The sequence below is a fragment of the Gadus morhua genome, chromosome 18 (genome assembly GCF_902167405.1).
Source record: "Gadus morhua chromosome 18, gadMor3.0, whole genome shotgun sequence".
Taxonomy (NCBI): Eukaryota; Metazoa; Chordata; class Actinopteri; order Gadiformes; family Gadidae; genus Gadus; species Gadus morhua.
The window spans coordinates 23,725,532-23,741,860 of NC_044065.1; the positions used below are offsets into that span (position 1 = coordinate 23,725,532).

The 16,329-nt window shown below is 43.4% G+C and overlaps 1 protein-coding gene across 2 annotated transcripts in view; it reads right to left on the reverse strand.

Annotated features, from left to right (window-relative positions):
• Positions 1 to 16,109, reverse strand: part of LOC115531375 (G protein-activated inward rectifier potassium channel 1-like) — a 239,665-nt gene extending 223,556 nt beyond the window's left edge. The window contains exons 1-2 of one of the 2 annotated variants that reach the window (XM_030340599.1): positions 15,311 to 16,109; positions 14,666 to 15,277 (exon numbers count right to left, since the gene is read on the reverse strand). In XM_030340599.1, coding sequence (XP_030196459.1) covers positions 14,666 to 15,277; positions 15,311 to 15,370 — 672 coding nt within the window. In that variant the 5' untranslated portion in view covers positions 15,371 to 16,109. Of the gene's footprint in view, positions 1 to 14,665 lie in introns of both variants that reach the window. The other variant, XM_030340598.1, reaches the window with a different exon arrangement.
• Positions 16,110 to 16,329: the final 220 nt, after the last annotated feature.

Consider the following 16,329-nt stretch of genomic DNA (forward strand, 5'->3'; position numbering starts at 1 on the left):
AAAATAAATTATAACCTTTTTGGTAATCATTTGCGTTTATCACACTGTTCATTCATTTCACTGTTCTTCCTCTCATTCCTTTCCTTACTTCTTCTTTAGGCTACCTGTCTTTGTTTCCCCTTCCACTCTTCTGCCCCAGCCAAACAGCCAAAAAAAGTGTTTTGTTAAAATTTGGGGTGGACGGTCTTGTAATAAAAACTTTTTTTATTGTAACACTTGGTTCAAATCCTATTTCTTACACATGCAGCCATTTGGACACCATTCTATGATAGCTGATAACCAAGGTACACACTGTAATACTATAATCAAGAGGACATACAGGCAGTTCAAATAAAAAGAGATAGAACTTTATTGATCTGGAAACTTCATAAATATGTAAGATTGCTCCATATAATACCATAGTAACATAGTAAACGTATGTAGGCCTAAAAAATTCAGTTCAATGTTATTGCTTAAGAAACAGATTCCTTCCAACTAACTATTTACGAAAAATGCAATCAATAATTTATATAAAAGTAAATGTTTACATATCGACCAGCAACGAAGTTGGAGTAGCCTACCCAAATAATGAATTGTAATACACCAACATTGTCAACTGTCATACATAGCTAACCATAACCCTGTCATACATACCTAAACAAGCAAATGAAAATGAAATACCTACCAACGCAACTGAAATGTTAATATTAGACAATTAACAATATTATGAAAATTACGTAGGTCTCCCATAATCATTCAGGTAATCAATACGTCCGTGCCTGTTACAGCTATTTCAATGATATGTGTGTTATATATCCGTGTTCAACGCCATTCATGTTAAGTAAAAGGACAAATCACAGACTTTGGAAGTTAATGGAGTTAATGGAAGTTAATTCGGAATTTAATTTAATTCGGAAGTTAATGGAGCCGTGCACTCAAAATAGGTCCATAGCAAGGAGCCGTTTGTTTCAGTACGACTCCTTTCAGCTGCCCACCCAACATAAACTGCTAATAAAACGCTTGAGGAGGCGTTTTGAAAAGAAAAAACTTACATTTTTTTCGAACAGGGTAGAAATATAATTATGAGCCTTTGATTGATATCCAGACATTTTTTGCGGAGACACAATCCTGTTCCCCCCTTGTATTGGAGTGGACGGCGATATCTACTTCTGGGCCACATGAAATGACGGACCCCCGTCCACAGCCAGCTTAAACAGCTGCAATACCAGGCTTGGCCTCTGAGCACTGGTGGATTGCGGAAGTATGCGCCTATCCTGGGGGCCTGATAGGATGGAGTTTAAGGTCGGCAAGGACATCCGGTTCCTGAGTTTGCTTTTTACCACGAGGACTGAGCTGCCTGTAAGTGCGTTGAGACGGGGGAGGGGCTGCGCAGGCACCCGGTGCTCGTTGTGAAGAGGTAATAGCGATAGTGCTTTCACCTCAAAAAGTTGCCGAAAGTCACCAATAGCAGCTGAAAAATAAGCTAGATTTGTCGCTTGTCGCTGTTTTGAAAAAAAGTCGCCAAAGGGGTCTGAAAAGTAGCTAAATATAGCGACAAAATCGCTAAGTTGGCAACACTGCGGTTTGGTCCAGTAGTCGTAAGCGTCTTTGTATTTAATGCGCATGCGCAGGCTTGTACGTAACCTTGAAATTGTACATTTGTCTGAACAAATATTTCTAAATTTAGCTCCTAATCAAATATAACAGTGTTTTAGGAAGAAAACAAACAATGTTTATTTGGATTGAATGACAAAATTATTAATCAGTTGAATACACAACCTTAAAATTTTACATTTGTCAAAATGGATATTTCTTAATTGAGCTCCTAATTAAAAATATATATATTTCACAGTATTTTGAAATAAAAAAAAGTTATTTTAAAAATAAAACAAAAAATGTTTATTTGAATTGAATTACAAAATAATAATCAGATGAAGTACGGCTTAAAAACCTTTTTCCAATGTAGTGATTCTTTGGGAAAGAAGATCCAAAAACACACTAGCAAGCTCCCACACAAACCTACAATCACACACTCACAGGCACACACATAAACTGTCACACACACAGAAAGACACCCTCAAAACTGTAAGAGACAATCACAACTTCTCACACACTAACAAACAAACTCACACACACTCAAACAGACACAAACTCACAATCACACAGACACAAACTCACACACACTCACGCAGACACAAACTCACACACTCACAATCACACAGACACAAACTGACACACACAATCACACAGACATAAACTCACACACACTGACAATCACACAGACAAACTCACACACACTCACAATCAGACAATCTCAAGGAATTGGTTTAAATGTTTTTGTGCAAAATAATTGCAATAGTTATTATTAGTTATTATATAGTTAACAATTATACGTGTATTGGTTTTAATTAATATAATTTTGGATAAACCTAATTTATTATAATTTTATTTAAAGGTTGATGTATTTAATTTTGCAAAGATTTAATTTATTATTGTTTTAGTTCAAGGGTTATACATTTTATTTTTAAAGAACTTATTTATTTTATTTAAAAGGATGTTATTTACATTATCTTTATTTGAACATTGCTGTTTTATATTTTGTTAGTGTCTATTTTGTACCGTTTGTGTTGCTCTGTTTATTTAAAGGTTGTATAGGTGATTTGCTTTTTTGGCCATTTTTGCAAAATTACTTGAAATCCTTATCATAACCCGCTTACAGCCACTGAGTTAGAAGTACTGACATGAAAATTAAACAAGTCAATCATCTGTGGAACGGGCAGGGCTCGAAAAACTCCAGCCAATCATTTCCATTGCCACCGAGTTGCATTGGACAGTAAGTACGTCAATCAAACGGTCGTACTGCATTCCCCCGCGCCCCGCGCGCGACCCCTTCGTGCAGTACTCGTGACCCAGAGCTCGTGACCCAGAGCAAGCTCCTGTTTGTTGTTATCCTGCGGTAGCTACTGGAACTAGTTAATCCACATTTGGACCTAGCAGTAGAAGACAATTTCCATGGCAGACAAGACGCCACCATCCCCACCACCACCACCAGCAAAGAGAAGGAAAACTCTTTTTCAGAGAGTAATTGATAATAAAAACGCTGAAAGAGAAACTGAAATCAAGAATAATCCTAGGCGCTGCTTTCGAACGTTGGCGGCAACTGAAGGACGAGAAGGGTCTAAAAACCGATGCTTGTGTGGCGGTTGACCTAGTTTCAAAGTTTATACCGTTTATACTCGGTAATACCGGTGTGGAGACGAGTGTATTACTCGGTGTGAAAATGTCCACACCGCGGCAACCCTAGTGAAAACCAGGACTTCCAATACAATTATATGAAACAAACATACATTTTCTAAAAATAGTAATGATTTATGTGACCGTTTAATGTTTATAACATCTGGTCCAACCATTGCAGCGAGAACGTATTCTCAGCAGGGGGTGCTGGGAAAAAAAAAACTCAGCCTGCACTAGACTCGCAACTCGTTACATTGATAAAAAAAGATGTATAGCAGCGCAGCTCAATTACACCAGTGCATGCGCGGACAGTTGAAAATCGATCGTTCACATCCAGCTGCTCACAGAACAAGTTTAGCGCACCACCGCTACCCTCACACTTTTTCATATAACCTTTTTTCAGCACTAGGTCATATGAGCATTAAATAAATGCTGCGTCTCAAAATGCCTTGGACAGCAGCGAGGATGACTCGCTTTGCCACGGGCCGAAACAGTTCGGAGCGACCACAGCCAGAGCGAACACAGCGGGGCAGAGGAGTGTCAGGAATAGTCTTTGGTGTACACATCAGTACGGCCTATTTGCACTACTGTTTAGTGGCAATGCAGTGTTTTATTCGATGCCTTTTTATTTTCGTATATTATTTCAATGAATACAATTTATTTATTCATAAAAAACGGATCTGGTCTTCAAATCTTTTTTCCAAATATAGGTCGTCTTACAATGGGGTTTGTGTTTATATTCGGACCAATACGGTACAGCGGGCGCTCACATGACGTTAAGCATTTCCTGGTGCATAATGTGACGCTTCAGAACCTAAAATCCCGTTTCTCCCCGTTGACACGACAACACATAACCGGCGTTTTCAGAAATCTCCACTTTGGCCGGAGTTTTTAGAAATGATCGTTTTCTGTGATAAGACAGGGCCTCGGACAGGGGGTGTTGCAGCACCCCCAGCACTCCTACTTCCCGCGGTACTGGGTGCAACTTACAGCTGAATGTAGTGCCATGTTGTTAAACGAAAACCTACGCTAGCCTGGCTCGCTCTCGCGCATCTCTGTTCGCGCTCGTGCATGATTGCGCGTCCAGGTACTTGGAATGGGTGGAGTCAGAGTCAGCGTTGAAGGAGAGGGGGTAGGACCATTTGAGTTGTGTATTTTCAAAATCTGCTGGCGTTTCGCAAATCACCTACCCAACCTTTAAAAAATAAATCGGAGAAACCCATTACTCTTGAGTACTTAAGTAGTCATACTTTTTTTCACTGCATACTTTTTTGCTCTTACTTATTTTTACGAGTACTTTTACTTCTACTTGAGTAATTATAATCTTAAAGTAACAGTACTTTTACTTGCATTCACTGCATACTTTTTTACTCTTACTTATTTTTACGAGTACTTTTACTTCTACTTGAGTAATTATAATCTTAAAGTAACAGTACTTTTACTTGCATTCACTGCATACTTTTTTACTCTTACTTATTTTTACGAGTACTTTTACTTCTATTTGAGTAATTACAATCTTAAAGTAACAGTACTTTTACTTGAGTAAATTCTTTAGCTACTCTACCGACCACTGGGTGCGGGTAAGCGGGAAAGCTTGCGGCGTTCCGGCATGCATCGCAGCACAGTATCCCGCAGCAGTCTACGTTCACTGCAGAAACCACGCTCTCAACTTGGTGATTGTGTACTGAACTAAGGTCAGGGATGTTTAGAACTGTCTAGACACGGTCCAAGTAATAGTTAACTTCATCACTGCCTCACTGAAGCGCCTACAGTGCTTAATGGCAAACTATCGCAATGAAAAATGCCTCTAGAAATTCTCCAACCCCCACTGGTCTCAGCATGAGTCATGTACAGGAGGTCTTCTGTCATTGATCAATATGAGAACAACCACAATGGTTGAATTAAAATCAGAGGGAGACAGCAAGTGCAGCTTAAAAGCGACCTCCCACAAAAGAGCAATGGATTCATTTGATTTTATTATATGCCTTGTGATGTGGTTGCCTTGTGACGTGGTTTGATCGTTCAATTTCCATTTTCAAAGAAGGGCATGTATTTTTGGAATTTTAAATTGCTGTAATAAATCTTGTTGTTGTTGACTTCTAATCAGAGGCGGATGGTGTATAGGGGCGATTTGGGCGACGCACTACCAACTGGGAGAACGAGGATTTTTTTTCTAACAAATTCTCAGTATATATAATATCACATCAAAAGTAGTTTTCAGTGATCTAGACATATTATCTGTCGTAGTCCAATCAGAATCGTCAGATTCAAGCCTTGTTTCAAAAGGTCCTGCCTCTCTGGGCGAATTCATTGACGTGGAAAATCGCCCAAGCATTCTCCGATTGACTGTCAGGTTAAAACTTTTTTTTCCTGAAAAATAGCCTTCATACGTAACTGAGCCAGAAGGGATATCTTCGATCAAGTCACTTGCTAATTTTAACATGGCTGCTAATGTGTGCAATTCCGTTGCGTCTCTGAAAGAAGTTCCTTTTAGTCGATGATCCAATTCAGACAAATTGGCATTAAAACAATCAGGACCTCCAAGACCAAAACTAATAATTAAACAAATTTCTACAACGGAGGGAAAGTCCTCCACCCGAGGATTTTCAACAAATTGGCATGAGAAAAAAAAGCTGGCTAGCAGGTTGTGAAGAAGCTAACGCAGTCTTCTGCTACCACTGCCTACTCTTCCACCCAGACGACAGACAGCACTGTTTGGGTATCGACTGGTGTGACAGATATGCACCATCTGTCTGAGAAATCAAGAAGCATGAGATGTCAAAGATCCACATGGATAGCTGCTGGACATTTGCGACTATTGGGAGGGTGAACATTGCCACTCAACTGGACGAGGGATACCGGCTATGAGGTGAGCAAGAACCGACACAAGTTTTGCGGAGTGTTAGAGTCGGCTTTGCGAGGCAAGGATGAGATGGAGGGCTCCACAAAGCCAGGTATTTTTCTTGGATTGGTCGACTTCGTTGCACAGTTGGATGAAGTTTTCGATGACCACCTGAGAAATGCCACGGTGTTCAAGGGCACATCCAAGACGGTGCAGAACGGGCTTTTGGAATGTATGCTGGCGGTCGCATGGGAAAGGATTGCGGAGGAGGTCGTCAGCTCGCTATCTGGCCATCCAAGCTGATGAAACTACGGATGTCTCCACGCAGACACAGCTGGTGCTTGTGATTTTTTTTTTCTTTGTTTTTTTCACAACATCATGCCCCACGTTGACATTCTGTACCAGAAGCTCCAGAAGAACATTGATGCAGTCTTCATCAAAAGGGCCCTCGAGAGCTTCACAGTGTGCAGACCATTAGGTAAGATACAATTTATATTATTTGATCCTTCTCAAAGCAAAGGTTTGGTATGAGAACATATAAGGAGACTGTATTTGTGTTTTTTATAATATATGTTCTTTTTTATAATATATGCCCAGTGGTGTAATCTAGCTTGCTCTACTCTGTGCTGGACATGCTGGTTAGGCAAGGCACAATGGATAGCTTAACAAACTGTGTAACACTACCGTTATGCATCCCTGCCCATTTAAATTGGGTATACTCGTCATCATGCCTTCAGTGTGTCTTGAACAACCACACATAAAAGGTTGCCCATATTATATTGATATTTTATTGTATTTGTCTAAATGCATACTTGACTGTAGATAGATTAGTTACCAACACAAAACAGTGTTTAACACTAACATTATGCAGCCCATTTTAAGTGGGTGTACTGACATCTTTGTACTGTACAAGTAATGTAGTCTCTCTCTCTCTCTCTCTCTCCCTCTATCTGTCCCCCACCCCCCTTCCCCTGAGGATGGACACTGGGTTACAGCGGCCCTCACAACCCCCACAGCCCCCTTCCCCTGAGGATGGTCACTGGGTTACAGCGGCCCTCACAACCCCCCCACCCCCCTTCCCCTGAGGATGGACACTGGGTTACAGCGGCCCTCACAACCGTATTTTTTCGTATTTGTCTAAATGCATACTTGACTGGAAATAGATTTATGTGTGAAGTTACCAACACAATAGATCACATTCTCTCTCTCTCTCTCTCTCTCTCTCTCTCTCTCTCTCTCTCTCTCTCTCTCTCTCTCTCTCTCTCTCTCTCTCTCTCTCTCTCTCTCTCTCTCTCTCTCTCTCTCTCTCTCTCTCTCTATCTGTATGTGAGAGAGAGAGAGAGACAGAGAGAGAATGTTAACTTGTATAATTCCTAATTATTTTTGATGTATTTGCACTTTTAATCTTGCTGAATTCTACAAGGCAAACTAATTAAGTTAGTTCCCCGGCTCCATTTGGCTTTGTAAGGAAATTTGTAAGTTATAAGTTATATTTTGTCTTTATTATTTTGTCAGAATGCTCCGTTTGTATGTGAAAAAAACCACATAAAGATCTTCGGGGAGAGGATGCCCCCAGACCCCCCTGCAGGGGTTTGGTTTACAAACTTTCAACCCCCCCCGCCACTGCTTCTAACATGTCTCTGTCTTTGGTGTTTAATTCTAACAGTAGTCTACGAGTAATATATCGGCTGTAACTACTGTTTCTGTGGTATTGGATGTGCTTTAATAAAACACATCCAATACCACTGAATGTCCAGCAGGTGACTCCACTGTGGCTAAAGTAACAATGCTTTTAGCACTCTACGCTTACACCTGGAGCCCTCGTAGCTACGAGTGTTTTCACAACTTTCGTTACGCAACGCTGCTTTCGTGAAACGGTGGTAAAACTGTCTGATGCTCATACGGCGAACTTCACGAACAACCTAGGCTAACGATGCTTTCGGGAAACTGGGCCCTGGTACGCAAAGCCCTGATGTGTTGATGGTTTTACTGGTATTTTTTTTACCAGATACCAAGACAGCCGAGAACGCAGGCAATCGATTGTCACACGGGAAAGAGGATAGCCAATTGGGATAACATAATACTCACCATTCATCAGGTAATCATAACGCAGGCCATGGCTAAAAAACAACAGTGAGCTGATCTTATTTGGAGTAACAGCTTGTAGAGTTAAAGAAATCCCCCAAAACAATTGCAAAACCTAGCCTAGCTAGTTCCTCCTGATCGACATAGCATGTTGATTTAGGCTACATGATTTTGATCGTGACTCCGGTTCGGATAGTGGGACTGGGTTGTTGTGGATTGGAATCAGTTATTGTGTGCTGTGTTGGCAAAATCCTTCACATCTGTTGGCATTATATCCCACCTTTATATTAATCTTGATCTGTCGTCAGGTGTGTGTTCTCTCCAATTTTTTAGGTTTGAAGAATGGACCTGCAGCTAAAATAAAGGTGGATCAGTGTTTCCCGCAGAAAATGTCTTAGTCAATTTTTTGAATTTTTGAATTCCATTCAAAAATCCTTATGGCACGACCATTGTTGTACCAGTAATCCTGATGCATTATTGATCTTTATTTTTTACACCTGATGGAACTATGTTTTCTTTCCCTACGAGAGATTTCTACTTTGTTAATGCATAATAATTAAAAAATATTTATCAAAAAATATATATATTATTATTAATTTTTTTAATATACATTGGTAGTCAAGGTGGGGCCCTATTGTTGTTAAGGCGGCCGCCTTAACAACACTGGGGGAAGCACTGGTGGATTTTTGGATGGGTTCAATACATAACGTTAAATCAAGAAGAGTGATGCTCTCCCGCTCTGGCCGTATGCTGGGGGGTGGCTGTATGTCACCCTGGGAGACAGTGAGGACACATGGCCACATGTGGGAGTTAGATGTACGGCACACTGAGCTGAGTAGCATAGGCGGAGCCACGGGTGTTCCAAAGGGTTCCGGCAACACCCAGTTTCATAGCTGGAACACCCAAAAAAAAAAATTGCCGTCACCTGGCAACCGATTGTAAACGCAAGCTTCGCGAGTGCGACATAGTGTGCTTAAAAATATGCCACGATGAAACAGAGTTCTCTTCAAAATTATTTTAAAAAGCCACGGCTTGAGGGCCATCAGGACTCTAGAATCGAAGATGTTCTCCCCTCAACAAGCAGGCCCACGACACCACCAAGTGAGCCCACAGCTACCCACACCATCCGAGAAGATTATGCAGCTAACGCTGCTGTAGATGAACCCAATACAGCTAGCTCGGGGATCCCAGATCTCTCTTTTGTAGACGAGCCTGCATGCCAGCCCAATCTGCAAGCTTTCCCTGTCACCGAAGCGGTCAGTGGAAAGAAAAGGAATTTTTCTACCAAGTGGTATGCCCGATACAGTTGGTTGGAGTACAGTATTAAATTAGATGCAGTGTTTTGTCAGTCATGCCGTCACTTCAGCAGAAACGACAAGGCGGACAGGTTCACAAACACAGGAATGAGAGACTGGGGGTAGGGCTGGGCGATATATCGAATATATGCGATGTATCGCGAGATGTTCTCCAGGGGATGTATAAAATGCCCCTGTCGCGAACATCGAATACAAATTGGCACGCAATGTTTCTTTTAGCCGCCGCCGGCATACTCGTTGTGCTTTCACGCGACGGGGCGACAAGATCTCATACAAAGTGAACGTAGGGACGCGTATCGGGCGAAATTTGTGTTCGCGCCACACTTTCGCCGTGCACAGGCGAGCGCGTTCACAAGGATTTGTGGCGCGACAAATTTGCTCGAGTTGAAATATTTCAACTTTGATGCGAATTTCGCGTGATGACAGCCAATCAGCGTTCAACAACGTGGCCACTGAGTGACATGTGTAACGTAACAGCCAACCAGCGTTCAACCGTCAAACTCGGTGCAGTGCAGTCCGGGGTGAACTGCAGCATGGAAGAGAAAGTGATTGTTGCCGTTTGCGACTCCCGGAGCTCTATATATAATAATATATTTGTTTATATAATATCACGGCCAAAAGCTCTGTGAGCCTCCGGATGGCGGTAGCGTGGGGAGCTCATAGGGATTGGGCTTCTCGGGGTTTGTTTAACGCAGTGTTCCCTTCTCTCGCTCTTTCCTGTGGCTCTCTAAACACACTCACTCCCCCAGTCCCCCCGCCCATTGCGAGTCCACGAGATTCTCATGGACGCGCGTGTGTGACGTAGTCTGGAAGGCGCGCTGCTGTAGGTGTGTGTACCTCCGACTGGTGAGTGAGAACAGCCAGAGAGAGAAATGTAAACTGAGGATTTTGTTTCGAAAAAGAATAGCACTGGATCCTTCGTCTGGCAGTGTATATATAATAATTAGGGGTCCAAGCCAACAGGTTGGATCCCTATTGTTTTTGTAAGGATTATTATTCTTATACTTCCTACCAAGAAAGTGGTACTACAGCCCAAACCGTAAATGGTGCACACACGCCAATTACATGACTAGATCCAGGTACGTGAAGACTATGCAGACGACCAAATCCAGACATGCCGGCCACTAGGTGGCGCTATACCAGGGAATACGCGTTTGGGGCTATAACTCCCACACCGAACGTCCCAGGGTCCAAAAACTTGAACACACAGATGCACTGGAGTCTGTTGCATCTTTTGGCATAGGCCCCGCCCATTTGCGTCTAGAAATTTTTTTCGCAAAATCGCGAAAACCGCAAAACTGTTTTTTCGCTACTCCTCCAGCATTTCTCGACCAATCAACACCAAACTTTGCTCACGGCATCTTCAGACGCACACGCAAAGAAACCCTCAGACAGTTTTTTGATCCGACTTTCGACGACGAAACGGTAGCGTTTTGAATATTGGTTTATTAGCTAAATTTGACGTGGAAAATCAAAAATCCAAAAAAACCAAAATTAGACATCGGATCGAGTCCACATTTTACACATATGTCGGGGCTAGCCTTAATGTCGTTCGATAAAAAATTCGGAAAATTTCGCCATTAGGGGGCGCAATAAACGAGGAAATTGTATATCTTCTCATTTGCCAGAGGAATGTTCTTCAAACTCGAGGGAAACCATCAAGGGGCAATCCCTAGTCTATCTAGACAATATGGCCAAGAATTATTAATGTGGGCGGGAGTTATTTGGAAAATGAAAATTGTCTTTGGAAAAATTCGCCACAAGGGGGTGCAAAAAAACGACGACATTGTCTATCTCCTATTTCGCCAATGGAATGTTCTTAAAACGCGTTTCAGGCTATAACTCCCACACCGAAGCTCCCACAGTCAAAACCTTTATATCCACATGTTGTTCACGGTAGCGTTTTGAATACTTGCTTCGCGTTGTGCCGGCGAAACGCACATTTCTTGTCGCGTTGTGCCGGCGAAATGCACACTTCTTGGACCCCTGCATAACTGCTTGCAGTTCTAGTTATTATTCAAACTGTTAATAAATAATTAACGGTTTGAATAAATGCTGTGTTGGTAAATCTAACTTGCTGTGATTTTCCTTTTCTTATGTTCAAGTTCTAAATTGTTCCAATAGAAAGCACTTATGAGTTTAAACAATATGTTGTTTCATGTAATCTACATGCAGACTTATGTTTCAGTAATACTAGAATTATTACTGACGTAACATTATGCCAGACATGGTTGAATCGAGCATTTATGATGTGCTCTCGAGGAGATTCAAAATATATCGAGATATATATCGTGTATCGAGATATAGTAAAAAAATATCGAGATATTCATTTTGGCCCATATCGCCCAGCCCTAACTGGGGGCATCTCAGTCAGACCTGTATACACCACAAATTAAGTAAAGCTCATGCTTCTGCAGTGGCCCGACACAAAGCTTACATTGACATAAAACGTGCAGGAAACAGTGACATCATACATCAAGTGACAAAAGACAACCACGAGCGTTTAATGGACTCTGTTGAAAGAAACCGGGCACATGTGAAAGTGATCATTGATATTTTACTGTTCTGCTCAAAACAGGGCATTGCACTGCGTGGTCACAAGGAAGACGCAGAAAGCCTCAACAGAGGAAATTTTCTGGAGATGTTCAAACTGATTTGTAATTATGACCATGATATAAAAAAGCGCTTTGACGAGCTTCCAAATAATGCAAAAATGACAAGCCCAGATATTCAGAATGATCTCCTTGAAATTGCAGCATCTCTACTCCTCCGCAAAATTAAAGCAGAGTTGCATGCAGAGACAGACGCATATTATGCAATTTTAGCTGACGAATACAAGGACCTGTCAAAAAAAGAACTCATTGCTGTCTGCTTAAGATATGTGCATAACGGCAATTTGAGAGAGAGGGCTGTTGGATTCGTTGCGACGGATGACATGACAGCATCTGGCATCACCAACAAGATTTTGGAAATACTCCAACCACTGCAGCTGGATCCTGAATTGTGTGTGGGTTTCAGTTTTGACGGAGCCGCTGTTATGTCCGGTGAGAAATCCGGGGTACAGGTGCAGCTCAAAAAAACTTTTCCTCACGCAGTGTATGTGCACTGCCACTCCCACCGTTTGAACTTAGTGCTTTCTACAGCCTCAAAAGTGTCACCCACTGTGGCCACTTTTTTTGATGTTTTGAATTCACTCCACCATTTCATGACCGGAGCCAACAGACACTCACGATTTTTACAAATCCAACAAGAACTTCACCCAAGCGCACCCTGTCTGGAGCTTACGCACGCCACAGACATACGGTGGAGTTCAAAATCACAGTCTGTGAACCGTGTTTTGAAGTTGTATGACGTGATATTGGAAACACTGAGCGGGTTTGCTGAGGGGTCGGGTCAGACTAAAATAGAAGCCGAGTCTCTACTGCAACAACTACAGACCAAAAGATTCATCTTTCTTCTCGTTGCGTTTTCTAAGCTCTTCAGTGCAAGTGATTTTGCAACCAAAAGCCTACAATCCCCATCTCTGTCAGTGGCTGACTGCATTCACATGATCGAGGCCCTCAAAGAAACGTTTGCTACTTTCAGAAGTAACGCAGATGGTGAATTTTTAGAGAATGCTCAAGCAAACAGAGGGCGTTATGAGCGAAAATGATGTTCAGAACTGGGATGTTGCAGGGCCAGGCGCACGGAACAGAAAGCTGCCTGCCAGGCTTGCCGACTCTCACGTGACATCTACAGTGGGAAGGTGCGCACCAATCAGGAGTGATTCGGATTTGCAGTCACTGTGGAATATGATAATTGACAGACAGCAGATGGAACTGAACAACCGTTTCCAACGAGACATCTACGGAATAATGAAGGCCGCTGCTTCCCTCATGCCTGCGCCAGACGCACGTTACCAGCTCGACGCATTGCGCGAGGCAAGCGGGCATTATGGCATTGAGTTGGACACATCCGAGCTGAATGTGTTTGAGCAATTGCTCAAAAGGAAAATGGACGGAGGACTGCAATTCTCGTCCATTGTGGAAGTGTTAGATTCCTGTAATAAAGATGTGTTTCCGAGAATTAACAACTTAATCCGTGTATTGGAAACAGTTCCAGTCACAAGTTGCTCTGTTGAACGTCTGTTCTCGGTTGTTAACAGAGTTAAGTCGAAGATCAGAACCACAATGGTCACAGACAGACTGAATAGCATCTCACTGCTCAGGTTTGAAAAGGAGCTCGCCGAGGAATTGGACTCTGATGAGATAATTAATGCATTCAAAGCCGAGCCACGCCGCCTTGCCCTGTGAATTCAGTTGCAGCGCAAATATAGCAGCAAATACGTTACATTCTTAACCCAGCAGCGGTGTTGTTCAGATACTGATTAAATGGGTTTGTTAACCATGCGTAATAGTATGCGTAATAGTATGGCTCCATGAGTATGCGCACACGTTCTATGTGTTCTTCATCTCTGGGCACTGCGTCCCTTTATGTTTTGCAGCGGTTGCATTGGTTCTCTGTTAAAATACATGGTTAATGTATTATTTTGGAGTTAATAAATTTGAAAAAAAAACAGGAACACCAGTATTTTCTTGGGAACACCTAGTATTTTTTTTCTGGCTACGCCACTGCTGAGTAGGACCTTGCTTTACCCCAGAACCCACTGAGTAATTCAGGGAGAGAGTGAGGGGGGAAAAGTGAGACGGAGAGAAGAGAGATGGGGCACAGAGTTAGGGGGAAAGAGGGAGAGGGAGAGGAGGGAGATGGGGCACAGAGTAAGGGGGAAAGAATGAGAGGGAGAGGAGGGAGATGGGGCACAGAATGAGAGTGGAGAGAGATGTAGAGAAAGAATGAGTTGGGAGGGAATGAGATTGAGAAATAAAGAGCGGATTTGGGGAGAGAGGAGAGTATGAAGGACATTGCAGGGTTGAATAGAGGAGACCTAGCGGAGATGTTTTAGATTAGAGATCAGCATAGCAGTTTAATGTAATTAAACGTGTAACTGTTACCCCAAAAACCATCAAAATCAACGTCCATGTAAAACCTCAGACAAAAAAGGCTTAACCTTGATACAAAATCCATCCCCCTGGTTAATTTGGGAGTAGCCCTTTCGACTCTGGCCATCCAATGCCCTCATAACGCACATGCTCAGTGTTTACCATGATGCGGTCTACTTTTTGGCTTTAAAGTTTGAAAGTTTTTAACCATTATTTCACTGTAACTTTACCTTGATAAGTTTGCAGCGGATCTGTGCTGACACCATGTGGCTGTCCCTGAGGTTCCCCACCCGGAACATGAGGCACAGCCGACCGTCCCGCCGGGAGAGCACGGCGGTGCGGCTGAACATCAGCGTCTCGGCGCGCTTATTGGGCTGCGACATCTTGATGAACATGCAGCCGATGAGGAAGGCGTCCACCACGGAGCCCAGCAGCGACTGGAAGAGGAACAGGACGATGCCCTCGGGGCACTTCTCGGTGATGTACCGGTAGCCGTAGCCGATGGTGGCCTCGGTCTCGATGAAGAACAGGAAGGCGGACGGGAAGTTGTACACGTTGGCGACGCACGGCGTGTGGGACGCATCGTGGCCGCCCGGCCGGAGGTCGCCGCGGATGAGGGCAATGACCCACCACATGGAGGCCATGACCAGCCAGGCCACCGTGTAGGTCAGGATGAAGATTAGCAGATTCCAGCGCCACTTGAGGTCCACCAGGGTGGTGAAGAGGTCGGAGATATAGCGGCCGCTCTCCCCTCCCAGGTTACCGTTTTGCACGTTGCAGCGGCCGTTCTTCTCCACGAGCCGCTGCCTCTTCCGCCTGGCGGGCTTGGAGAGAGGGGCGCCCTGGTCGGTTTGGACCACCTGGTCGGTATGGACCCCCTGGTCGGTGTGGACCAACCGGTAGTCCTCGGCAAACTTCCTTCGAATCGTAGACATGTTAGGCTATGACTTCCTCAGTCTCCCCAAACTGGGGCAGAGAGAAAGACGCTGGCTATCCTTGAGAGAAGTTTGCTAGTACTGACCCCCTCAATGACATGTGATTCTAGTTCATGGAGAAAGCGAGCGATCCCGTCTGCACCTCCACCATCCAAACCACTGCGTCTGTTGTGCGGAACACCGGTTCCGAGTCCTGCAGCCTGCGGTGTTCCACCACCGCAGCAAAGTTTGGGATCTGACGCCTGCTAATAATACCGCTCAGAAATCCAATGCATCATAAATACATTTCTCCAGGCGGGCCCGTCCCCGGTCATCCAGGTATGACTCCGGCGAGGAGCTGCGGCACTAGTGCAGAGCCCGGAGATTGTTAGTGGATGAGAGGACGGTGTGGAGGACAGTAGTTTATAGCCCTGGGATTATCCTTTTGTCCAATCAGGCAGCCCCTCGGAGTCGATCACGGTCAAAGGCTGTAGGATCTCCACCGCGGACGTCAACATAACATGCAGTCAGTTTGCAGTATTTTTTTTTACCCAGTCCGATGCAGAAAATGCGATAGTTTTTGAAGGTCCATTGGTTGCGGTCGTACATAAGCTCATTGCCGCCCTCTAGTGTTCACTGAACAGAAGTACACCTCGGTGCGCACGTCCACACGCATTGTTTGATAATGACCATTTATACAACCACCAAATAGTTCAGTCAGAGCATTCGTTCATGTTTAGCAGCATTTGTAAACAATATAAAAAAGTGTAATTATGAATCAGAATTTTATTTTCAGGAAAGCTTTCATGGTTTACAAAATAAATAAGATGCCAGAAAAAATAAAACAGTTTTTCTCTCCATCTTTATCTATCTTACAACCCGTCTAAGCCAGCCGTCCAGTAGTCTAGCACTGGTCATTTAGCAGAACTACCAACACAAGTTTTGGAAGATCATTTCAAACATGTGTGCCACTCACAAAT